Source organism: Channa argus, chromosome 14, assembly GCF_033026475.1.
Source record: "Channa argus isolate prfri chromosome 14, Channa argus male v1.0, whole genome shotgun sequence".
Taxonomy (NCBI): domain Eukaryota; kingdom Metazoa; phylum Chordata; class Actinopteri; order Anabantiformes; family Channidae; genus Channa; species Channa argus.
The window spans coordinates 18,901,548-18,928,599 of record NC_090210.1 but is presented as its reverse complement, the minus strand read 5'-3'; the positions used below and the strand labels follow the sequence as shown (position 1 = coordinate 18,928,599).

At 40.6% G+C, this 27,052-nt stretch overlaps 1 protein-coding gene across 7 annotated transcripts in view; it reads right to left on the bottom strand.

Moving 5' to 3' along the window:
- Nucleotides 1-27,052, bottom strand: part of LOC137098565 (receptor-type tyrosine-protein phosphatase mu-like) — a 147,160-nt gene that overhangs the window by 40,081 nt on the left and 80,027 nt on the right. For 4 of the 7 annotated variants that reach the window (XM_067474920.1, XM_067474918.1, XM_067474921.1 and 1 more), the window contains exons 10-16: nt 23,790-23,991; nt 22,687-22,789; nt 13,793-14,066; nt 10,931-10,967; nt 10,086-10,160; nt 8,374-8,509; nt 6,962-6,991 (exon numbers count right to left, since the gene is read on the bottom strand). In XM_067474920.1, coding sequence (XP_067331021.1) covers nt 6,962-6,991; nt 8,374-8,509; nt 10,086-10,160; nt 10,931-10,967; nt 13,793-14,066; nt 22,687-22,789; nt 23,790-23,991 — 857 coding nt within the window. The remainder of the gene's footprint in view (nt 1-6,961; nt 6,992-8,373; nt 8,510-10,085; nt 10,161-10,930; nt 10,968-13,792; nt 14,067-22,686; nt 22,790-23,789; nt 23,992-27,052) is intronic. The other 3 variants (XM_067474922.1, XM_067474923.1, XM_067474917.1) reach the window with 2 other exon arrangements.

The window sequence follows — 27,052 nt, the reverse complement described above, 5'->3', positions numbered from 1 at the left end:
CATATTGGAATTGCAGTCTCTCTCACGGACAACTGCTGTCTAATGACGCACTCCTGCTGCTTTGTTTTCGCAAATCTCTTCTGTTTATTCAATTTCGTCGCCGCCTCGTGCCATATGGCAACAGGCCCCCGCTGCCTACAAACAGTCATTTGCTCTGAAGGCCGCGACATGAGGCTAATAGTGGATCCGTTTTTCAGAGAGGAAAGTGACAAAGTAGTGACATTTTCATCTGCTGGACCCACTTTTTGTCTTTAATCTGCAATTAGAGCTGGGAACAAAATGGCAATCTTGTCTCTTTTTCACCCCCTAATAGCTTCATATTGTAATAGAAAGGAGTAAGGAGGGGAAGGGGAACTGTATGTTCCCCAGGCAATGTTAAGATTGATTTGGCACTGTGTGCATTCATGGATAAGACTATTGAGAACCACTATAATCCAGGTTTTTATACTGTATCACTGTTATTTCTGCGCCTGCTAAGACTCGGATTTCCGCTTTCCTGGCCTGTGTAACAGTTGAAGCACGAGCGTTGGAGATAAACGAGGCTCCACAGACAACATTGCCAAAATGAGGAAAGCACCAGCAATACTGGGATGTTTGCTAGGCCCTGTGGGTGTTAGATGAAGATTAATTGGCATGCTATTCTCTTCTCATTTGTAAGAAGGGGAAATTTAATGATAGATGACTATATTACAGGGTCTGATGTGCAGAGAGAGATAGTACAAGGAAGTGTACAGCAGAGAGTCTGTGCGTGTTGATGAATGTGACCATTTATCAAATCCCCTGATAGTAAGCGTAAAGCTGCACATGGAAAGCTCCCAAAAAATATAAATAAATAAATAAATAAATAAATAAAATGATAGCACTGATTGCTTGCAGGCATGGCCGACATGAAAATCACCAATTTCTCAGTATTGAGCGTGGATATTAAAGGCGGGAGGCAGACAGATGGCAGTGGTGTTTGTAGAAGTAAAGACTGAGCAAACACGGCAGGTAACTATATTAGGCAACTCTCATTAGAGAGATTGTCTGCAGTTCAGTACATGACAGGCCTGGCACATCTCGGATCTAAGAGAGCAGAGCTCCTAACTCCATGAGTTCAGCTACGACAAAAAGGAAGCCGCTTGGATTGTATGTCTGCATGTGTTTGCCAGAACGCCTGTTCTGTGGGAGGTGATGCCGCTGCAGCTTCTAAGACAAGAGCTTCAAAACCTCAAGCTCAGCATGGTGGGCCTCATTTCAGTGCTGGAGCAGCCTAAACCTTGTGACGCTGGGACAAAGAAGGCTTCATTAGACAATACACATACACCTGCAGTGCATATGTGTGCGAGTTTGTGTGTGTGTGTGTGTGTGTTAGATGACTGACATCCAGCTACGAGGGGCAACAGAAGCAGCTTTGATTTTACCCAGTGGGGGTATTATGGTAATTGTTTGCACTGTCTCACTTCAAATGTCTCCATCTTTGCCACATTTGTTAGAGGCGCTTTTGGACACGCGGTGCAAGTTAGTGAAAGAAAACTCGTTTGGTGCATTTATTACTAATCAGATGACAACAATTACCTGCAGGAGATGTGTTTAAGTTTCGTTAGTGTCCTTTTGACATGTGAGCCAGGAAGCCAAGCCTTGTAATAGTGGAAATGCTTTAAATAAGGATGAATCGCTGATTCCAACAACATTCTTATATGTCATCACATCTAGTTGCTGTATGAAAACAGCGGAAAAACTGATGGATACTCTTTCACGATTCAGAGTCTGTATTCAGACATACACAATACTGTTTATCTGCTAACGTGATTGCTTCATTGATTCTGTGGAACTGTGTGTTTTACTCAACAAACAATAAAATGAATCCTTCATAACTCTTCATTTTTTGATCCTCATCTGTCCAAAGACAGGAATGAATCATCTCAGACTGGGCTGACCAGGTATCAGGGTACAAGAAATTTAATTGAAATACTGTAAGAGGAAGTTTTAAAAATAAAAATATAAAAACATTTTAAATCATTTATTTGGGATTTTAAATCATCCGCAGTGACATTCTCAAAGTGTAAATCATCAAGGAATGTTAACACTATGCATTTACATTAGCAAAATGTGTTTTTATATCTGTTTAAATATAGTACATTTCAAATGCTGTAGTGATCTATAAGTGTCACTTTACATATTTGTTTTGATCGATAAGATATATATATATTAAATATATATATATAGTAGCCGAACAAAGTATTTATTTACAGAGCCAAACTGTGAGAGACAGATGTTCTGTAAATGACATCTATTTAAACTTCATCATTCCATGCGTGACACCCGTCTGCCCCGCTCTAGCTGCTCTTCCTCTTTCTCCTTCCTCATCAGTATGCAGAGCCCATAGGTGAAGGAATCTGCAAGGCTTGTACCAATTAATGTGATTCTTGCGGCATGTTCTGCTTGTAAGGTTTAATGAAGGTGTTTGCTCTGAGCACTTTGTGTTATATATGGTACATTTATCAGCCCTACCGTTCTGACAGTGAGTGAAATGTTTATTAAAAGTAAGATTCGGAAAGAATGAGCTTCTCTAATTGATGGAACACTTGAGTAACAGTCACTCCCATACAGCTTTGTTTAATATAAAATGTATGTAGGTCTTATACCTAAAGAGATTTATGATATTAGTGACCACCTGTCAGATGGAAATGGAACAAGTCACAGTTGAGTAGTGTTGAAGGTAATAGTTTCCAAGAGCACGACAGGAGAAAATGCATTTCAGAAACACCGAGCAGTAATATTTATAGATTGAATCCCTGTCTTCGTCATTTTGTCAATACAATCACACTCCTTTTGTGAAACAGTGTTCAGAAGGCTAAGGACATTGTACTAAAACTAAAACTATGAAAAATAACTATAACTAATACGGTCATTACCCCAAACTAACGAAACAAAAAAATCAAAGCTGGAGCACACTTCTGGTGCATCCAAGAGTCACTTTCCGTTTAGCTCTGTTTCAGTCTCCATCAACTCTTAGAGTCTTAGCTAAATGCTTCACAGTGTTGACCAGCTAGCTGTTAAATGACATTTTTGCTGCACAATTAGTGTACAACGGGCTTAATGAAGTTCCTAAAACGCTTCCCGCAAACTAAAACTGTGAGTAGATAAAAAATTTAGATCATAAAATTCAAAACCGGAGTCAATACTATGAATAGCGCTTTCACATTTTGCACACTAACTGCATTCATATAATAACAATTAGTCCTTTCAACAAAATAAGTACTGTACCAAATGCACAGAAATGAAATAGCAGTGCCTTTTCTGCTGGTTGTATGTAGCTTCAGTAATAACCAACATAGGTTTGACAATGCTAGAAAAAGGTAAATGTACATTATATCTCACTTCACATGAAGCCACAGCTGTTGACCTGAGTAGCGCCGATCGTAAAACCCCCTTTTTCGTTTTCCACTGAGAGGTTAGTGCGGTTTAATCTTAATGCACATAAAGCACTTTCCTAATTATTTACAAGAAGCCTAAAGTTGGATCACTGGACCAAATTTTTTGAGGAGCACTACCCAACCCTGATATGTCGAACGGACAATATCACAGTACGTTAGTGTCTTCTTAACATGCCTGCTGCTTGATGGATGAATCCACCTCACATGGGAATAAAAACCTAATCAACAACCCCTGCCCTTTGCCAATTGATCTTTCTCTTGTCCCCAGCAGCAGTGGGAACGGGGGCCAGTACGGCCACCTGATTAAGAAAGGGTCATATATTTGATCACCCATGTAACTGCATCCCCAATGAGCACCGTGACTGATGTTGTTGCACTCTAGCAACTAGTTTACAGTCACCTCTGGCAACCCAGCTAAAATGGGTATTTGGGCGAGTGCAGGATGCTCTGGTGCCTTTAAAAGACTTTGATGAATGCATGAGAGCATTAATGGGGTTCATCAATCATAGGTGTTGTAATCTCATGGCTGGCAACATGGCTGTCATCAGAGCTGCAGATGAATACCTCAGAGAATGCTCTAGTGAAGAGCTTCTTAAGGATGCAGTCTATAATTAATATGACAATATGAAATCTGCCTATACGAAGCAACATAATATAGTTGCATCTGCTTGTGATCCTATTTAGGAAATCTAGAAAGCATGGTTGGATTATGAGAAACTAGGCCCCTACCCATTATTTTGAGCCTGTAGTCGTTTTAGAATTGAACATTTTCTGTTTGCAGTTTTTTTTTTTTGGTCATTTGATGTTTATTTTGGACATTTTGTTTTATTTTTCGGTATGTTTTCAGAAAATTGTACTTAGTTGTTTTGTATCTGTGTTCAGGCAGTTTGTGTCTATTTCTGGTGTTTTGGACAAATGTTTTATTAATTTTGAATCCTTTTGTGGTTGTTGTGCATCTCTTTACTAACACTCTTTTGTGCTGCACTCACTTGATTCACTTTTTTTCACCTACCAAATAAATAACAAGGCACATAGCAGAATAAAGTTGGGGACTTCTTTGCTCACTTCATCATAATTTTAAATTCACAATACTGTACTTGAACATCCCGATGTATATTTTGGTCAGTAGTTTTTTTTTTAAGAATACACTAAAAAGCTCAAAAGTGGAAATCAGAAATAAAAATCAGAAAAAAAACCTTTTTGAAAAAATGTGTTGCACTAGTCATTCATAAATCTTATACACAAATAGATAAATTACAGTACTTTTAGTGCCTTGAAAAAAAAATGTATACCCCTTGAAAATGTCCACATTTTGTCACGTTATAACCACAACCGTAAATGTATTTTATTGGGATTTTATGGGACAGACCAGCACAATGAGCCACACAATTGTGAAGTGAAAGAAAAATATTTTTAAAATATTTTACAAATAAATATCTGAAAAGTGTGGCGTGCATTTGTATCGGCCCCCCTGAGTCAGTACTTTGTAAAACCACCTTTTGCTGCAATTACAGCTGCTAGGTTTTTCACTATGTCTCTACCAGCTTTGCACATCTAGAGAATGAAACTCTTGCCCATCTTTCTTCGGAAAATAGCTCAAGCTCAGTCAGATTGGATGGAGAGCATCTGCGAACAGCAATTTTCAAGTCTTGCCACAGATTCTCATTTGGATTTAGGTGTGGACTTTGACTGGGTCAGTCTAACACATGAATATGCTTTGATCTAAACCATTCCACTGTAGCTCTGGCTGAATGTTTAGGGTTGTTGTCCTGCTGGAAGGTGAACCTCCTCCAGTCTCAAGTCTTTTGCAGACTAACAGGTTGTCCTGTATTTGTCTCCAGCCACCCTCGCATCAACTCTGACCAGCTTCCGTTTAAAAATCTAAAATCCATCCTATCAAGCAAAATCTCCAAACGGAAACGCTGTCATTTTGATCAAAGAATAGACCAAATCCAATACATAGAATTAGCTATTCATTTCATAACTAGACAGGAAAACATGTAGACCAGGGTAATTCTGAATGTCTATTTTGGAGAATAACTACAATACATCTTACTGGTTTTTCAGCATTTACATCTTTAGCAGTGAGTTGCAGCTACTTTGGTACAACCTGCATGCACACTGGTGTTAAAACAGTAAAGCGACACACATGTCATGATTACCATAACAAAACCAGGAACTGACACTTTGATTGTTTCAGTGATAAACTAATTTCTTCCTGTTTAGCTCGGCTCATGTGTGCACGCAGCTTTGATGACACCACTCCTCTAAGTCATAGGGGCTTTCCATTCAAGACAGCTGTGATCTAATATGAGTGACACACTGAGTATTCAGAGTAGTATTATCTCCAGGTGTAGTCTGAGATGTTCTGTGATGTGAGGCAGCCTCCATTCTTTTCTCTGATCACAGTCATCTCAAGACAGATTAGTCGGCATCCATCACAAAGACTGTACAGAGGGAGCTTAGGAGCTACAGCAGGGAAAGCAGAGCTGCAGAATAAGCTTCTTTACCATTCAGAGGTGTGACGTGGAATATTTTGTTATATTAAAAGCGAATAAAGCAGCACTACAACTATTGTTTTATGGTGTTGGAGACATCTAAATAGAAAAGAGGTTATTCTGTGATCACATCAGCTCACTCAGTAGGGTTGCAAACTGAAGTCTTGTCAGCTAAAGACACAACTCCACCATCACCATAGAACCAAGGGGATGGATATGCATGCAATAAGCCCCCGAAACAGAACAAAACAAACAAACAAATGAACAAAACAAAAAAAGCATGCTTGAAAAAAAAAAGCAGGAAATAACATGGGAGCCGAGATGACTTGATGACAGAGTGAGAGGATGGAGAAGGGGCTGAGAAAGAAAATTAAAATTATAACATGCATAAGGAGCTAAATTGATTCAAGCTCATGCTTAAATTTTCTGTGTTATACCTACAAATTAGGTCAATCCCACTTTTTTTTTTGTTGACCACATTTTTGGCATTTGAATGCATATTTAAGTGTATAGAAATATGAAATATTTGGACTAGCTCATTGAGGTTCAGGGCGCAACTAAAGCATAGATGTGCTGTGATAGACACTTCAAAAAACCTAACTTTGACACGTCAACAGAGATGAAATCATTGGAGGCGAATGAAAAATCCACACTCTAAAAATGCAGTAGCTGCTGCATTGATTTTCTTTCGCATGATGAGTTTGGCAGCCGTATAATCATTAAGGCAGTTTAGTTCATCACTGGATAAACAAACTCCTTAAAATTCTAGTAGAAATGATGCCTGCAATATCATCTCAGCGGCAGGTTTATTTGGTGGGGGTGTAGCTGCTTTCGTCAGAAGTTGTGCCAAAGTGACATACAGTATGATGTGCTCATCGTGTGGAGATGCACTGGAGTGGCGTCCTCCGTTCCTCCAGCAGAGATTACAGCTGGACCTCTGTAATAGCTCTGGGCAGGAGGAGGATGACATGGCTCTTTGCATGCATGGGAAACAGCGTGTGGGTGAGAAGCATGGCACTAACATTACACAAAGTGGTTACTTACAGGTAGTAAGTGTAGGAGTGATAGGTTCTTCTGCCGAGTGGGGTGGTGGTAGGATTTAAGCAGTGGAGGGGGGGGGGAGGGGATGGAATGAAAAGGAAAGAAAAAGTAAAAATATATTAATGTTTGAAAAAAGAGTAGAAATGAACAAAATCAGATATGGTGGTATACGTGGAGGTAAACTAGTGATCGTGAAGGCAAAGGTGATCGCTTGGAGTCATGTCATGCTTTGCAAGGGGGGAGGGGGCCTCGGTACAGTACAGTACAGTACAGTACAAAAGCTAAAGTAAACTGCTACTGAGCTAGTCTAAACCATGTGATGGCAGATCAGACTCACCCATTCTGACACTAACCCCCCGCCCCACCAACCCCCTTTATGAATCCATCATTTTAACACACCTATAAAAATTACCATATCTGACCTTCAAGGTTGAAACTTAATGAGCGGTTTGAATGTCTAAACGCGACTCCTGATTCCCTGTTGGTAACAGTACGTTACACAAAATTCACCCAATGAAGTCATCTCCATCTCTGCTTTGATTAAGGCTAATTGAAACCAATTCCATTACTGTGTGCTTACTTTCGCACTGACCCACTGATCACTGTGCTACGCACAGATATGCCCTGCTGTGCAAAATGAAGAATATTATATTACTGCCAAACATAAACACAGAGCACTGCGGTTATGATGGTACTCAACTACGCCTTAGTACTCAGCCACCTCTACTGCTTCTACTCCACTGACCTTTACTGTTTAATTCGAGACAAACAATCTGATACTAAAGGTGAAGGTACGGTAAAACATAAAGTCTTACATGGACATTTTACCCTTGCAACTGACAATCGAAAAACTTACAGGATGTTCACCGACATCATTTTTGCAAAAACTGACACAATTATTGTGCTGTGCTGTGGACAAAAGGGGCTTTATGTATTTTCTTCCCCTCAGAGTTTTAGCTCCTCTGATTGCTGGGATATATAAAGAGGACCTCTCTCCAACATAGTGTCCAGAGCTAATGTAAACTTAGCCTTAGCTATGCAGCCTTTTTCCTTTGAGCCTTTCATTACGTTTTCTTTCTTATCTCCTTCCCGCCTCACTCCATACCACAGGCCTCAAAGACATTTTTCCTATTCCCATTCCAGTGTCACTGAAGTGCTGTGCATTTGGTTGAGGGAGCCGTGGAAACGGATTAATTTTTCATGGCACACGGCTGTAAACAGCCTTAATGGGGCGTATCAACATAATCAAATAAATTATTTACTACGACGCTGACAATACTACTGTCTGACGGGGAGAAAAATACAAAATGATGAAACAGGAGCTACTTATTTGTGAGCACTGAACAACAAAGTTCCGCCTCTTCCACAAATCCACACACAGTAGTATTTCAACAAGTAAGAAAAAAATTGCTTACCTTTTCTTCATGAGGAGCACGACTCCTAAGAAGATGATGATGAAGAGGAGGATGCCGGCGATGACCCCTGCGATTTTCACCGTGTGGTCCGTTTGTTTCTCTGGCTCCACGGCATCAGGTTTGTGCGTGGCTGCTCCTGAAAAACATCACAATGCATTTAAGATCAATTAAAAATATTGATTTGACTGTGTGGAGGACTGAGTGTGATTAATTAATACGCTGGTATTCTGTGGCATCGTTGGACCATAAATGTCCTTACACGTCAATTGGTTTGAGACATTGTTTATCCTGAAAAGAAGAGACCCCCTGTTGTCCTGAAGGCTCCACTTTAAACTCCGCCCTTAGTGGACATCAGCGCTTTGAGGATCAAGCTGCACTGGGACAGATAAGTCAACGCTATCTTTACCCTTAGTTAATCATGTCTGGGGCAAATGGTTGCTCACATGTAGAAAACTGTAGGATGTAAAGTGGGGAAGATAATACAGAAAAAGATAAAAAAAATAAAAAATAACCAAAACATTAAATATCAGCTTGGGAGGAGATAGCTGACAGCGAGAGACACATAGAACGAAGGACGGTGGGGAAAGCAGTTTGTTTTAACAGCATCTGCTTCCTGGGAAGTGATAAGAAGCTCTCTGAGGAAGGCAATGTTGCTGGAATCGCAACTGTCCACCTGAACAACACCATTACTCCTTGTCACCAGGGGTAAATTTAGATGATAAATTGTTATGTCAAACAAATCTGTTAGAGCAAGCTTCCTTCTCTCCTCCGCGTTGCCATTTTCTCTTCCTATCAAAAAAAGGTAAATATCCATCCTTGGCTGGTTGTGACATATTGTTCTTCCTCTAGTGTGTTGTTATCACCAGCCGGTCCTTTATTAGATATAGGTTTTTAAGGCAGAAAGGTGGACAATTTCGAGACTGGTGACATATTAACAATCACGTCTGGATTGATGGAGCTGATTTTGTCTCAACTTACTGATACAGACTAATCTTACAGAAATGCTATCAGTGGCAAATCCCCATTTGAGCTGTGAGAGCTGTACATTCGCTGAGACGCGCTGACAGTTTTCTATTCTGGCCCAAGCTTGAGAGCTTGAGATTCACGGGCGGAATTCAAATACAAAGGAAAAGCAAAAAGAAGTTGAAAAAGTTGTTCTCCTCTTTATGAGTGTAGTGATTTGTTTAAGACGAGATAATGCACCTACTAAAGCCAAACATACCACCAAACATAAAAAATAAATAAATGGAAGCACGTTGACGGTGCAAGACTTGCTAACGTCTCTGAATGTAATGCGCGCACGTTCATTCGGGTTGGATGCAGAAGCATAATTCCAGCTTCACATACAACAACAGTTCTCCAGACCTCTACGGTGAGCACTTCAGCATCCTTTTGTGTGTTGACAGTTGATACAACCAGAGCAACCAACGCCAACTAACAGTAAAGCTCCTAGAAATAATGAGAAATATTCATTAAACAACATTAACTCCTGTCAGAAATGACACTGACACATCAAATGCAAAGTAAACCTCCTGCAGGTTTTTCATGTCCAGTTATTCCGAGAAGATGAAAGTAGAACATGATTTCTCTGAGTCCACGCAGACAGCAAGACAATAAACAAAACCACAAACATGCAATATTGTTATATTTTTCTGATAAGGAGTTTTCAGGCCACACTAAGGAAGGAATTTACAGAAAACAACAGGTCTGACCTGTTAGTTGGTTGTCGCCGGCCGCTGGGGCGATGCGGATGTACGGTGTTGTGAGTTGAGTCACAAGTATGGCGGCTGTATAGTGTAGTCAGTGGATCCAGGGTGGCATGCAGTAGAGAGGGACACAGAAAGAGGCCACACTGAAGCTGAAAACAGCCAGACCAACAGTTCCCATCACCATGCACCATTAAGGCGGAGAAAGGCATCGTTACAGTATTAGAAAACATTTCACAATTTGTTTCACACATGTCCAAAAAGCCAGTGAGCATTGATGTACTGCATCAACATGTATTCTGTCAGGTGATTAAATGCCCCCTGTGAGTACGTGCTATTTGACTTCAGCCTACTGAGCCACGAGGATGGACATATCAGGGGCCCCGGGACAAATCCATAGAGGAGCTGCATGCAAACTCCACAATATACGAGATTGTTGGGGCATCTGACAGGACCTCCCGCGGCCCAGAACAGAGTGTGACTAAGGCTCCCTCTGGCCTCATCAATTCTGCTCCCAGATCAATGGTGCTTAGACTTCATCACCCTTAATGTGTGGAGCAGGACATAAAGGCAGCATAGCTAAGTACCTACAGACCTCAGTGGGCACACAGGTTGCCTCCCAGTCATGGAAAATCATCTTCTATGGAGCAAATTCATGTGAAGGCCACATAACACAAAGTTGACATCCAATATTTGCCTTGTTGTTTAACAATACTAGGAGCTGTTTATATCGATTACAGCAACTCGCATTTAAAAACTAGTTAGTTTTATTAGTTGTCAGAACTCAAATGCAAGTGATGCTAGGAAGTACCTGCGGCAAACGCATTCCTCATTCACACAATCAGTCCTACCTTTGGTGGCCACTCGAACACAGTCGATTTTGGTCTCCTGTACAAACACATAAATTAGGAGGGAAGGAGGGGAGGAAGGGAGAGAAGGAAGAGGATCAGAGATGATTACGACTTACTTCAACGGCAGCGACAACACCCACCTACAGTAAGAACCCCTGGTTACGACAAGACAACTCGGCCTGCTGAACGTGATCATCTGTTGCGCTCAGTGACTGTGACACAAAACGCAGTTAGGCGAGAGGGCCCACAGCACAGATTAGTGGTGCTGAGCTGCTGATTTGTCAGCCAACAGCGCTCTGTCGGCAGCCTGCGGCTCAAGGTGGTCAGCCACTGCGGAGAAACCAGAGCCCCGTGACAAGCGACACCATCCTAGCGTGCGGGGCTCCAAAACGACACGTCAGGGAGCCTTTCTGAATATGTAATGGAGTTTCAGCTCTGACAACAGCCTTCAACAACATTACAAAAAAAACCAAAACAAAAAAAAAAACTACTCTCTCTGCTGGCAGAGAAGCGTGTTGTCAACAATGGTCTGGTGAACAGGAAAAAGAACTCAGCCAGAAACAAAGAGGGAATGAGTAATACAGCACAAAAGACTCGAGTGCGGAGTCCCTGTGTTTGACCCAGCCAAGCTGTACAATGAGCAACGAGCACACATGGCAGAAACAACATTTAGAGACCAGGAAAGGCATAATGACGAAGAGAGGAGGAGGAAGAACATGAACACGGGTGCATGTTCGTCCCCATTACTGCAGCTTTTAGGCTGTCAGATGCTCCTTTTGTCAAAGGCAACATTACCCTCAATTTGTTAGATTTTTGTTTGACTAGTAGGCTAAAAGAAATCTAGGTATGGATGGCACTCACCTTCTCTAAGTGCTTATTTTGTTTAAGAGGCCCAAACAAATCAGTCTAACATCATTAGACATTAATTAAAGCTTGTAATAGTATCCGCCGACAGTGATGGTTTAATAAAAGAGAATGCATTTGGCCACTGCAAATCAAAACACTGAATTAAAAAAATGTCAGAAATGTCTCCATAATGGAGAAAGAGCTTTATGCCGTGTCAAAGCGGGACTCATTTCATTTTGTTTATTCAGGGAAGAGCATTATCTGCCAATTCAGGCCATTCACGGATTCACCCTGGAAAGTTTCAGACCGCCAATTCCTTAGTCCCAGGAGCAAATTTGCTAATTGGATTGCGCCTCGCCTCACGTGGTATTTCTCTTGCTTCCTTAAAGACGTGCTGGCATTTCTCAAGGAGGCTGTTTGTGGGGATTCTCATTCAGGACAGCACTCGGCAGGGCTCTCGAAGCCACCACTGAGCCGTCTGCAGTGGCTCCAGGGAGGGAGGGCCCCGCCAAGTGCCACTTGACGACAGAGGCTGCGACCTGTACGATCGGTAGCCCTGTTGTTGTTTCCTGCCTCCCACACTTAATAGCCGCTGGGACGACTGGCTCCCTTAAACGCCGTTGATCAAAGGTTTGTCTGGCATTTGGCATAAAGCTCCATTGGAAATGGCAGGAGAACAGGACCACGGTAATGGAGGGAGAGAGCATGTCACTGCATAGAAGCTCTGCATTTCAAGTTTGACCCTGCTGCAGCTTATTAAGAGTGCAGACAGTGCTGCTGCTGGTACCCCTCCCCACCCCCATCCCCCAACCACCAGAGTGCTGCCACAACAACTATCATAGGTCACATGCAACTGTGCTGCTGCGTGCATGTGTCAGTTCTGTAGTCAGCCACTTAAGTTCCTGCCAGTCAACTAATCAAGTAGTCGGTCAGTCAGTGTTTCGCTATTGTTCCATACGAACTTTAATGTGGATATGCATATTTTTAAATGGACGGGCAAGCAAGCAAGTCCTCTAGAGTACACTAGAGACACGAAAGCTGCTTTCACAACCCCACATTCTTGTTGTTTGTATTTTTAGTGCTTGTACTTCGTTAAACTAAGTACACAAATTAGCTGTTCTCTCGGCTATGCTAATTTAATTATCCAGTTGCTGAGCTGAGACAGTGCACTGTATATACTTATTAGCACAGCACTGAGACATGCTGTCAAACAAGAAAATGTCCTCCTGTCATGCAGCAAACACACAACATGCAAGCCCGAAGAAGTTGGGACTTTTGAGTGTTGCTTTGTGCCTCTTTGTTATTTTCAGCGATTAAAGAAATATTCAAAACCTTTAGTGAAAAGTACAAATATTACACATTGTAAAAAAACACAAAAACAAAAAGATGGTAAATAAATGATATGTCTTAGCACAGAGTTCATAGTCAGTTGTTGTGGGCTGCATTATATTGCGAGGCGTTTGATTTCCTGTCTTGTGTCAACTGCATTTTTAACTTTCATCTCAATAGTAGATAGAATAGCATAAGCTTTGCGATGTGCTGTTATTTAGTGGATTGCAACAGACACAGGTCTGCCAATACGGGTATGTGATATCACTGGGTTATTATTATTGATGCCTTGATGCATAAGCATATTTCTTGGGTTGCAGCTGGTTGAGATGGAGCTACTTTTATGTATTTTAAACTCACAACAGCATTTACGGTAACACTTTATACAATAAATAAGACTGAATTGTTTGTATGAAACTAGCTGTCAAATATTTAGACCACTACATTTAGTATTTAATATAAAGGTATGATAAAGTCCTAGATTTATTTGAAATTTAGTGGAATTAAGGTATAAAGAAACAACAAATGGAAACATCAGTGTATTTCAAAACCGTGCTCAAGCGAAACATTGGAAAACTTTTACCGCTGGTTCCAAAACAAGCAGACAGGTCAAATGATCTACTCATCTGTAGCCACGATAAAGCTTCAAGCTTGTTTAAATAAAACAGCAAGTTGAGGAGAACCCACCCCGTTGGCTGTGCTGACAGCTTGGTAATAGATACTGTAGCTCTTCTGGGGCAGCAGAGGGGCGTTCCAATAGCCGTTGTAGGTCTTGTTGTCGCCGACAGTGAAGGGCTGGGGTGAGTGGATGCCGGCAGCAGGGAACTGAGCAGTAAAGTAGTACTGGGAGTTTAGGAGCGTGGCGTTCTGGAAGTGAATGGGAACTGGGTAGCAGCGGAGGATTTCTGCGGTGCCTCTTGCTCTGCGTGGACGTTCCTCCTCCACCACCACCTGGTAAACACTGCAAACACACAACCCAAACAGAAGTAAGAGACTCACATGGCCACGCAGTTGCGAGCAATTTTGTGTTGGCATCTTTATGATGCCGCAAAGCTCAGAATTCAAGAGTCGAGATGTTTTTATCATTAGTCATCAGTTAAACTACTAAATGATGCATGTACAGTAGCTTAGAAAGAATTCCCTTTTCTCAAACTTCATTGCTTTGTAAATTCCATTTTGAATGTACAGAATTGCCATTTGTGTCCAACAATCAGTAATCCATCATTTTAAATTACTTTTTTTTTTTTTATTCTTTGTAATTGAAAAAAATTAATCAAACATTGACAAAACCATTCAGACGCTTATGATTCAGAGCTTGACAGAAGCCCCTTGGGCAGCAATTACAGCTTCAGGTCTTCTAGGGAAAGTCTCTATAAGCTTTGCAGACCTGGATTTGGGCAGTTTATCCCATTCTTTCTGACAGATCCTCTCAGGCTCCATATGCTCCATAAGGTTTTAAGTCTGGGCTTTGGCTGGGCTACTCAATGACAATCAGAGACTTGTTCCAAAGTCACTCCAACATTGTTTTGGCTGTGTGCTGTGGGTCACTGTTAAGCTAAAAGCTGAACTGTTACCCAGCTCTCAGGTCACGTGCATGCTGGAGCAGGACTTTTTGTAGGATTCTTTGTATTTGGCTTTGTTCATCCTTCCCTCAATTCTAACCTTCTAGTCCCTGACAAGGAGAAGCACCTTCATAGCATGATGCTACCACCACCATGCATTACTATATGGATGGAGTGAGCCAGATGATAAGCAGTACCTGGGACTCATCTGTTCATCACCTTTAACTCAAAGTCCTCCAGCCATATTACTATGAAGGCCTGATGGATGAATGGCTGTCAACATGTTTGTCTATCTTAGGTTCTTTCATTGCTCCAGTGCTTTGTTAGAGCCAGCGCTGGGTTTTAGGCGACAATGTTGATTTGAACTAAACTTGCCAACTATGAAGGGGTCTGAATACTTTCTTTTAAAAGTGAAAAGACAACTCACATTAATGTAAATTGCAACAAAGGTGGAAATAAATGACTTATTTGTCCTAAATGAACGAAAAGCTTCCCATAGGGAAAAAAGTAAATCACTTTTCAAATCTAAGCTGACAGGTTTGCCCCAAATATACAGAGTAGGAGAAATGAGCAGTAACAACGGACAGGCCCTGACGTTATTTGCTTTTTCATTATTCAACAACTAAAGAGGTTAACGGCTCTTCCCATTTCCTCTTCATCCGAGCCTTGTGTTTAGCTAGATCAAAACTGCAGCCCCCTGCGCCTCTGACAGAGATGACATTGTCTCCACTTAGCTCGAGGGGGAAGACTGTCTTATAGACGTTCATGTTAGTATGCATCTCGCGTCTACCTGTTAAACCTATTGAGTCAGTGAGTGACAAAGACTCTGTTTGCAGCTGCCGTTGAGAATAACCAGCCATGATTAGGGACTAGTGATGCTGTTCCACAAGAACTCATGCATGCAACAAGTTATTATCACAGACGCTGGAGCAACATTACACCGCTGAGTAAATTTATGTAAGAATGAAAGAATACTATGATGCCACATTATCTGATTTTCTCGTTTTTACTAACTTTATCCCACAATTGGATTGTTGTTTAGAGATTAATAGATACTGTGGGGTTTTTTTACCATTAGTGGGACAATGTTTTGAAGAGGGGGCACATGATAACTGCACCAACTGATCCACAAATGCCCCTATATAAACATAAATCATGTACAGTGTGTTTCTGTTTTTATGACTTTATAATTGGCATTTCAATGGCGGTGAAGCATTCATATAAATATATCGCACTATATAAAAAATGACAATGAGTAAGGATGGGGAGGATGTAGAACTTGGATAGAACACTGAACACTTCCCTTAGCCCACATTATTAGAACAACAAGTAGAAAAAAACTACTTAGTCACAAAAACTGTACACTGTAGCGGCTGCTCTCTTGCTGAATAGTCACACTACAAACAGCCCTGGAGATGATCAATTGCTCCCCGCGGTTGGTACGGGATGATTAAGTGTCCCCTTGTGTGTACAGCATGTGCTCTTTAACCCTATAGTTTATCATAAGGTGCTTGCAGTGTCATTAGGAAATCCCCCTTCACACTTGCTGGGTGTGTCCCAATTCTTCAGAGCTCCCCTCTTTAGTGCTGTGTTGGGAGGTGATGAAATATTTAATCCTGCTGAGAGTCTGCAGGAGAAATCAGCCTTTAATTACTGTTCCCTATTGAGAGCAGAGGTCAAAGAGCATGTGGCGACGGTACACGAGAGCCACTTAAGGAACTTCAGAGCGGCAGAGAAATTAGTGATGAGGCAGCGTGGAGCCAAAACACTGATGTGAGCTCTGATGCATGTGAAACTCTATCTGCCGTGATTCATATCACAGTACTCATCAGCTCTGTCAGATAAACAATATGTATTGCTTTAGGATAGAACCTAAGGAAGGCAGACTATCTATATTTTTATTTAAGAGCAAAAACTCCAGCATGAGTTATGGTCTCAATAAACTGCAGTATGACTAACAATGATTTTGTTTTTGTTTCGGTGTCGCCATCACACAGCATCATGCCCATATTGGTACTTTATATTCCAAATCAATCTGCAGATAGTGAAATAAAAACACGAGCTGGAACCCCCCTAGGTGGCTTCTTTATATGATATTGTGTCTGTGGCAAGACTTAATGATAGACACAGGATGAAAAGGACTGGTTTCCTTTCCTCGGGCAAAGTATCAAGTGCCAAAGGCTGTGAGGCTCCAAGGGAAAGAACTTGTGTAATGTGCAAATCTGAACCATTGCTTTTACCTCTACGCAATATTCACTGCAGCTAGGAACTAAAAATTCCCTTACAGTAAATAAGAATTTTTAAAAAATGTTTTGTTCAGTTTTGTAAGTGATGGAGAGAATATTACCTATTTACTTGTTTCATTTTTGAACATTTCCAGCTGTCAGTGGCTGAATATCTATGAAATTTTAAAGAAGCACTGTTTCTTGCGTTGTGAAATATATACAGTTTTTACCTCTTGCTTATACAACACACATGTGGCATTTGGAATTACAATGATTTGATTTTTATTTTTATTTCTCTAACTACTGCTGTCACACCGTTTTGCCTATGAGCAGCGGACACCTTGTCACCTCACGCTGAGTTCACAATTTACAGTATGAGTCGTTTTGACAGACCAGAGTCATTTAGTCATAACCTTGATTTAGCACAACACGAGTGAGCAACGGAAAAACAACAGATGAACAACCCCCCCCCCCCTCCTTTTTCATCCATTTGATCTGATTTGATATCAGGTCGGGGAATTGCAAGTAACCTGCAATCCTATCAATGATGATCGTGAATTGATAGATGAAAGTATTCGGATTCCTTACTGAAGTAGGCAAAGCAATACTACAGTGTAAAAATACAGCAGCAATCAAAAGTACATATACTCATGCAGAATGGCAGATCGACAAAGTGTAAGGTTTTCATATTATATGACGATTATTAATGATGCCTTATTGTGTAAACAGTACTTTCGCGATATTGTTGGCTGAGGTGCAACTGAGGTAAAAGAGGCTGTTCCATTTTGGAGGAATACTCTCTGTTTCACCTACTTTAATTGTCTACTGCATTAAAATTTGTGAAAAGTGAAAGTGTTAATTAAGTATTAGCAATAAAAAAGTACCACAAGTACTCTAGCAGAATGTCATCAGTCAGTGTTATATTGTGTTACTGAATTATTTATTTTATTGGTGCATTATTCAGTTAGTGGTACTTTATTGTTGTGGTTGGTCGAGTGGAACTCATTTTAACTGCTACTTAATACTGCTGCTCAGTTACCAATCCATCATGTTTTATAAATGGATCATTATATATTTTGCATGCAGAACCTTACATAGTAAATGTATGGTATAAAAAATGCATTTCCTTCTGAAATTTGGCGACGGAATGCATTGAGGTGAGTAAAACGGATGTACTCTTACTTAAATACAGTATGCCAGCAGGGCAGACCTGTATCCCTGCAGCAGCACCGCAACCTGAGCTGACACCAATTAGGCCTCCTCCAGCCTCGCTGCCCGATAGATTTCAGCTCTGCCGCCATGTGACGCCAACCAATTATGGCGGATTGACTCGGAATCGACTGGATTGTGACCTGAAACTCAGATTTATTTCTCATGTGGGCTGATAGTGGGAGAACTCCAGGCGGTTAGAGCAGATGAGAGAAGGGCTATGGGCAGCATTTCAATCATTCTCTCTTTCTCCCTCATGCTAATCGTTGGGCTCTGTATGCCTATACGTCTGATTTAGGAGGGGCTGTAAGTAACACGCTTCCCCTGACCCAGCATCCTCCTCCATGCCTCTGTCTTCTTACTCTTTATATTTCCCTGGTGTCCACAAAGCTATAAAGCAAACAAATTAGAAGGTGCAATAGATTACATTTGCCATTAAATCGTAAAAAGCAATGAGTTGTGTCACGTTTAGGCACAGCTATTAGCGTTTGCTATGCCGTGATCAAAGAAAGTTAGGGCTTATTTTAGAACTGTAGAAAATCATTTAGCTGATTTCAGGCCATGGTTGGGTACAGCTAATCTGATGCTACAGGGTACGAACTAGAGCTCTGTTTCCTCAATATGCTACTTACAAGGCCGGAGACTGCTGTATTTTATATCTTCTTCTGTTTATGTATATGTGTGTGTGAGCTTGCTTAAGGCAAAGGTTATGGGAGGAAAAGAGAGAAGGGCTGATTTAATGGTGTGAACGATAAGGAAAAGCATTTCGAATCATTCATTTCTGCAGAAGCATGTAAACATTTATGTTGTTGCTACGGAGTGAAGAGGCGTATTCTGGCCCTGACAAGAGGCCATTGCAAACATTAGTTTAACACGACATGACTGATAGACAGTTCACTAATCCTCTTAAAGGAACAGTGTCCCCTCTGGTAAAAACTGTTCCCGGCTATGCGTGTCGTCCCCAGAGATTAGAAGCCAAATCCTAGTTGGAAATGTTATACTGATTAGCAATTACACAAATATGAAAAATTGACTGCCTCCCTTGGCAATGACATCGCCTGCCTAGATCTATCTAAAATATGATTTGACTTCAGCCTGACTGCAGGATGCTGAAGTGAATCGGACATTTGTCGTCTGTTGCGTCTTGCTTTTTTAAAATGAACCAGCGCTATCTTGTGATCTTCCAGCGTGCTCCCCCTTCCTGTATTACAGCAAAACATCTGCTGTTTGAAACTCAAATGTCTGGAGCTCTATTGCCTCCCAAACCCAATCAGCGTGCAAGATTGCGTTATCAAATCAAGCGTCATGCTGCTCTGCTCTGTAGTGCTGTGGATCAGTGTTCTCCCATGTTAAATCCCTATTTCATCGAGGCTTTAAAAGTGATTTTATAAAGTGTTCAATTTCAAAATGAGCTACCCACCACTCTTGAAAAGTGATGATTACTCTTGCAACATGAGCAGCAGCACAGAAATTAATCTAACTATGGTGTGAAATTTAAGACCTCCTTGGTTGACAAAATGCAAACTCTTCAATAGACTGACTGGATCTGCTGTGTTTCAAAGTTTCTAGTACCCCAGGTCAGGGAACATTGTGGAAAACTACTCTTTATGTTTGCCTTAACTAAAAAAAAATGTTGCTTAGTAATGCACCTCGACCCTCTAACCCAAAAGAGATTAGAGATGTTATGTTTAAGCTTTTGAAATTCACATGAACCCGTTTAACATTACTGGCCAGACAGCCCACTGTATAAAGTCGGTTTAACTCAGCTCAGAATTAAAGCAAATTTTTAGTCACTTTACATTTTGAAATCATAGGAATCATATCACTTAAGGACGAGGTTCGATAACACCTTCACAAGCCTGCGTGTGTCTTGTACCTGCACGATAATCTCTCCTGTTTGCTGCTTTCTGCCAACTTATTTGTTTTCATATTTTTTGGGGGAACACTGAAAGCACACGTGTAGGCACTGCACTGGCCTGTATGTACTGTGAGATGGGGAAAAATGTGCACCTGAAAACGCCCAAAGCTTTAGACGTGGAGACGCCTCGATTCATTTTGAGCTATAGTGGCATGTACCGAATTTCCCTGATGAATGGTGGTTTTTTAATGGATTATTATGAACATGAAAATATTCTCTGCATTGTGTTGAATATCTTTGTCACAGCAGTTCAACAGCATAACAATCGACAGCCGTTTTCAACAAAACCTAAACCAAAATTATGTACTTCATGTGGAAAATATGAGGACATTATTGCAGATCACTGCATTAGACTGCATTCCTAATAAATAAGTGTGTAAAATCCTTAAACATAAGTTTTGTCTTTATTTATTAAAAATAACTACTGATTAATCATAAATCAGCTAATTTTGAGACTATTTCTATGTATAACAGCAACCCTGTGTTCCTAAGATTATGTTTCTATATATATCCAAAATATCCGATCTAGCAGTCTCTGTAACATGTTTATTGAACTTTAAGTCTTTTTTATGCTTAGGCACCCGGCACTTGGTTGAGGTTAGAGAAAGATTGTGGTCTGAGTTAACAGGAAAGAAAAACCCATCAGTGACTGTGAAGTCAAACTCAGGGCTGTGATGTGACAGTGTTGCACTTTGTACAGCCTCCATCCAAACCAAACACCTCGTTGTGACTCTTCTTCCCCTTAAAAAAAGATAGCACTTCATTCACTCCCCCCAAAAAAAAGGGGGGGGAATAATATTTCACAAAACAACAAGGCATAATTGTGGTAGCATTTCAGGTGCATAGGAACTTTTAGGAGACAGGGCTGAAAACACATTGGATGGAAAGGTCTCAAAGTTTCTATCTCTAAAGACCTGTCTCTTTCATCTGGTCCTGAGGTGCTGCCCATGCTAATTAATAGAAGCTCTGATTCATGACACTCTGTTAATTATAATTAGGGGCTTGTAATTAGCCTACTGAAAGAATGGCAGCATGAAAAAGGGCTTCTGAATTGTACCTGCAACAAGATTAAAAACCAATCACTCTCTCTTTCTTGCCCAGGCCTCTCCGTTTGGTAATGGTGCATTAATGTAGGCAGCTGCACATATGGTAAACATGAGCTGACAAGCCTGACTAAAGATCTCCAGGCTGTAATCTTTAAAAGACTCAGATGAGTTGATAGTGGAAAATTGAGTTTTACAGCAAGCACTAGTGTTCATCACACCTCGTCCAGTAGGAAGAACTTTAGCCACTCTCTCAGGGCCCTGGTGGCTAAAAGCACAAGCTGTTGTCAGCCAAAAACAAAAAGTAGTTATGACACAACTTATAATATCCCATTTTAAATACTAGAATGGTTGCAACCTGCTGACTTTCAAAAGCAAACCCTTCAGCTGGCAAAGTAGGGACATAGAAAGACATGTCTCAACTAGTATAGTTTTATTAAGTTAGAAAGAAAGAAATTAATTCTTCTTGTCTGTACATCACAGCAGATGCCCAAACAAACGTGACCCCTCATTGGCTTCCCAGTGCTAGTTGTATACACAGCAAGAAGCAAGTAGAGCCTCAGATGCAGGTTGCCAGGTTGTTAATTTACCAAGACACATTTTTAAAATAAACTTACTTACTTTTAGAGCGATGAATATGTTAATAATGTGATTGTGATGGTGTGTTTTTTTGTTGCTGGGCTGGCAGATTCCCCCTACTTCCAGCTTTAGAGTTGAGATAAGCTAATTGTCTCCTGGAGTCGGAGTTAAAGGCAACATATGCTTTCGGTTTTTTCATTTATTACTCATCGGGAAAGCAAATAATAACTTCCCAAATGTCAAACAATGTCTGTCATATGATAACAGTATATTTATTATACTTCTTTTATTAAAACATATACCCGGTTTGGAAATATTTGGATGTCATTTGTGCTGCTTTCTCATTATCTCTTAACACTTTCAAATTAAAAGTTGCATATTTTTGGGGATGCACTAAAACCAGGGGTACAGAAAAATTAAAATGCACACAAAGAAGAAAGCGGAAGAGGGCAGCTTATTTTTAAAACTGTTCATGTTCTCTTAACTGAGCAGGGCTTTAGTAACTGACAAACAATAACATGAGCAAGTCAGCAGAATTCTCGCCAAAAGCCCATGGTAACCTTGGGTTAACCCAAAAGTCCAAAAGACTTTTGCCCAACAACTATGTAGACCGGATGTACTGCTTCCCTAAAATTGTCTGATAAACGTAGCATGAAGTAGGCAGAACTCCTTCGTCCCTCCAAAAAAGCCTTTGGTGGCTCGGTGCGGGCAGCTTGGTACATAAAAGACATATAAAGGCAAGCGATCCTGAAGCTAGCCGTGGCTGCACCAGGCTTTGTTCTCATCTTCAAAGGCTGTGCTGCTTTTTCACAGGATCAAAATCCACAAACAAATAAAGCGAGATACGTACTGTAAGGCACTGAAATCCCTGGCAACTTTTCTTCAAGGCAAGGGTTTGATAAACACAAACTCTTTGATAAATTTTTGTTCTTGATGGTGATTCCTGGTGTTTAAATATGCCGTTATGTTCTTTTTGCTCTGTGTGTATGTGTGTGTGTGTGTGTGTGTGTGTGTGTGTGTGTGTGTCCATTCTGTGGAAGCCTACCTCACAGGTGCACCTCTGCTCTGGGCAGGTTTTAGGAGGACGGTGACGGTGCTGTCTGTTTGGTTCAGAGAGGTCTCCTGGTCGTACGCCGGCATGGAGGGAGCTAAGGTGAAAGCCAAACAGAAGGAGGCTTTAGAGAATTCACAGCAGTTTAAGTCAACATCAAGTTTTATCATTTTTCTTATGTAACAAGTTATTCATCTGTGCAATAAACGCACAAAAAAAGCCAAGCCAGCTTTCTCACTTTAACACTGAGCACTTAACTGCCTTTTGGCTTTATAGCAACATCATTTCATCATTAAGTATAGCAATAACAGTGGAGTGAAACATTTTCTGCTGTCACAAAAAGTATTCACGGTATTTGGCTGAGAGAAGCAGTGCGTATATATCAGCATTACAGCAGTAGAAAATAAAATACCAAATCGCCAAGCAACTTTCTGGTCATCACGTGAATCAATCCCAGTTTCCATTAAGTACAACCAGCAGAAACTTACTGACCAAGCAGGCAGTTCTGCTAAAATACCAATGAAATTATTAAGCCATAACATAACCACATTACATCTGTGTGTATTTGAGCTCAAATATTAGTGGGTGACTCCGTTTTTGCACATCTTGATGTGCAAGATGTGCAACAACTGTGCGGGGCGACTGTGGCACAGGATTATAGAGCGGTTGTCCACCAATCTCGCAGTTGTCGGTTTGATCCCCAGCTCCTCCAGTCACATGTTGAAGTGTCCTCGAGCAAGATACTGAACCCCAACTTAGTTGTTCCCGGGGAGCGTTGGCCAGCTGCATAGCAGCTCCCCCAGCAGTGTGTGAGTGTGTGAGTGTGAATGGGTGAATAAGAAGCAGTGTAAAGCACTTCAAGTGCCAATAGGTAGAAAAGGGCTATAAGTGCAGACTATTTACCATTTATCCTTTGAAACACAACAATAATATCACCTCAATGAAGTAAATCCAGCAGCATTTAACTTTGGTTGAGTGATGAAGCACATGAAAAGTTCCCATTCATACATTTAGAAATAAAGAAGACCAGTGGCACTAAGTGGTACTGTACACTACTGGTTAAACATCTATCTGCCAATGCTGTTGACCCTGCTGACCTGAAATCTTGGTGGTGAACTGGGTGATGACAGGGGGGCCGTAGCCCTTGGCTGTGCTAGCGCGCAGGGTGAAGGAGTAGGTGGAGCCCGGGTAGAGGCCTGTGAACATGTGGGTGGTCTCGTTGCCCAGCTTCACCGCCTTCCCACTCTGGTTGGACAGGTCCAGTTCAGGGTCAAAGGAGCTCACAGCCTTGTAGGAGATCTAGAAAGGAAGGAAACAAATATTCTCAGAGCGACCTACTCCACTTTAAGCTCTCCTTAGCCGTGGAGGATTTGTATTCATAGGATGAAAACATTTCATGTTAGAAGCTTCCAAGTGGCTCAGTAAGAACAGCTGTGCTCACTGTGTTGAAGTTTACTATCCCTCTCATGCCCTGTGTGAGTTATCTGTCATGGCTATTTCCAATGTACTCAGTGAAGCCAAACTGTCATGACACAGTTTTGTACAGTGCTTTATGTTGTACTTCTTACAGTGCACGTCCATAAATGACCATCTCACCTATATATGCTGTACAAATCAGTGAAATCAATTCAACTCAAGTCCAAATTGCTGTATCTATTAATGTATCATTTATCATTTACCTAGTTAATATTATTTTTTGTTATAGTGCTAAAACATCACCAACAAGACTTCGTATTACTAACATGTCTCCCGATTTATATATTACAAATATTCCACCCAAAATATATATATATATTAAAAAAAAGTACACGTATGCTTTTGGAATTGTGTAGAATTAACATATGCGACATAATACGATGAGAAAAGGTTATTAGGTTATCGAGATAGGAAATTAAAGCTAAGAGTAGCATCAGACTCTCCCTGCTCTGCTGCGCTATGCCCAGTAATTTAGGTAGCCGTCATTTAATTTCAAATTTTAATTGCAATAAAGGGCGTTTTTTTAAGCATTTGTCTACAAAAAAATAAATGTTTTGAATGTAAATAGTGCATCTTTAACGGTGTATTGCACAAACCTCTAAATGCTCACTAACAACACAAATACATGTATCTCTTCCAGGAATATCAAACATAGTTAAGCAATTTTTCTATGTGTAGACAAAGCATTTGGAAACACCATGATGATTTACACAAAATTATTATCTTGTGTTTTACTGTAGCACTCACTTCATACTTGACCTTCTGACTTTATGTCAACACAGCATTATGCTGTAAAAGCAGCAGCAGATACTGCATTTCTTTAGCCAAAGCCGACGCCAGCCTGTGGTTTCAAGGCGAGAGGCAGTACACTTAATGTATTCCTTCTCCATTAATAAACACAGGGAGCTCTGTAGGGAAGCATTAAGGTGAGTGTTTTTGCTAATATCCATTTTGAATAACTCTAAAGTCCCACTTTAAGAAAACGCCTTGACTCGTAAAGGAAAAAACCTCCATTATAATTGCAATTAAGGAACACAAAGGGAATTTGGAGTGCTGCACAATTTGTGTCCATCAACTTTTGTAATGCTTCGAGGCCTTCTCATTTAGTCTTTGTCTGGGAAATGAGTCCGTGATGCCAAATCCTATATCCTAACATTACGCGGACAGCAGTTTGAAATGACTTCTAATACTAAACACATGGACAAGGCTTTCACAATTATAATGCAACTGCTGGGAAAAAAAAAAAAAAATACTTAAGCAAATTCATTTGTAACTATTATTTAGCCTCATGTATTAAGCTTTTAAAAATCACATTGGTTTTAAGGCCAAATTTATGATGTATTCATGAACACTATTCTCCAGAAATACACTGTATATCTTCTGTGTTAAAATAGTTTACTTATTTATTTGCAGACATTCAGACTAGACTGACCTTATACAGACTTATTTTACGTAGAACTTATCATATTTAAGTGATTTATGAAGGCTGCAGGTTTTAAAAGAATGCTCACTTTTGAACAGAAATCCCCTAATAAGACTTTTGGTTTTAGGAAAGTTTTGCATAACTTGTTTTTAATATAGTATCTATGGGGTGCACAGTGTTTTCTTATTAAACTAATGAGTTTGTTTTGCTGTATATTGTAGATGGAAAGAAATGAACAGACAATCAGCTTCATTCCATCAAAGGCTGATGGTTCATTTCTGTCTGAAAAGTTGCCAATAAAATGGCATTCCCAGAGCTTGGTCAAGAAGGAGTGGAGCTGAAATCTCTTTGATATCAAGCCTTGTCAGGCGTATTTCAGTTTGACTCCTTTGATAATGTCAAATCAAAGCAAGGTCCTGACTTATAAGAAGCAACTTGTGGGGGAAACTGGCAGAATACATTGTCGGTTGCTTTCATAAACCAGAGAGTCAAACTGCAGCTGTGTGAGAGAGACACCTGGAGCAAGCTGCTGGCTCACTAGATTTTCCTCATGTGTCAGGCTGAATTTTAATTTCAATACTCCATCTTACTCTAAAATAAATGTTGTGATTCTAGGCTAAATCTATAATAATGCTTAACTGTGTGGTAGACCTCAGACATTAAAGGATGCCAGTGATTTAGTGCATATTTACCTCAACACATTACTACACTGCTAATGCTTTCTGCAGAGACAGACAAAAGTAATTGCTGCAGCATATGAATATAATAGCCTTGACTGAATATGTTCGAAAGTAAAACACATTTGCATCAACATAAGTGAGGCTGACAAAGCAGCAATGCAAACTACGCCATTTGCCCTGAATGCTTTTACTTGTACCATAAAATTAAAAATAAAACACAAACAACTGAAACATGTTGCACTAAAAGTGATTAAATGTGCACTAAACCTTCTGTATATGCAGACATTGTTTTGCCGCACTCTGCCTGCACCTCTAAGTGTGGACAGGACACAACACTGCACTTCACACACTTGAATGAACAGGCCTGTGTTATGATTCTGACTTCAGGACTTCCCTCTCTTGACTGATCCGTCTCTGTGCCACAGAGAGAATATCTATTTCATATTTCATTCTCTCCTGCCGCCCGTGCAACTTATACACCTGCTCTCGTCATTTGAGCAACAGCCCCATCACCGATCGCTAACCCAGTCAAAATACCAAGCCTGAGCAGTCGAGACGGAGAATCGGCAATGACAATGAATCTGTGGGAAGTACTGGAGGATTTCTTTCACTTTAAACTGGTAAAGATCAACGTGTGCATAAACTGTGTGTGTGCAGAGACTGTTTCTATTATTCAATACTCAATACAGGGCATGGCTGGCACGGGTTGTGTCAACATTTGCTTAGTGCTGAAATGTGATAAGTGTGTCTAAGAGACCGAGATTAATTTAGAGGCTCAATG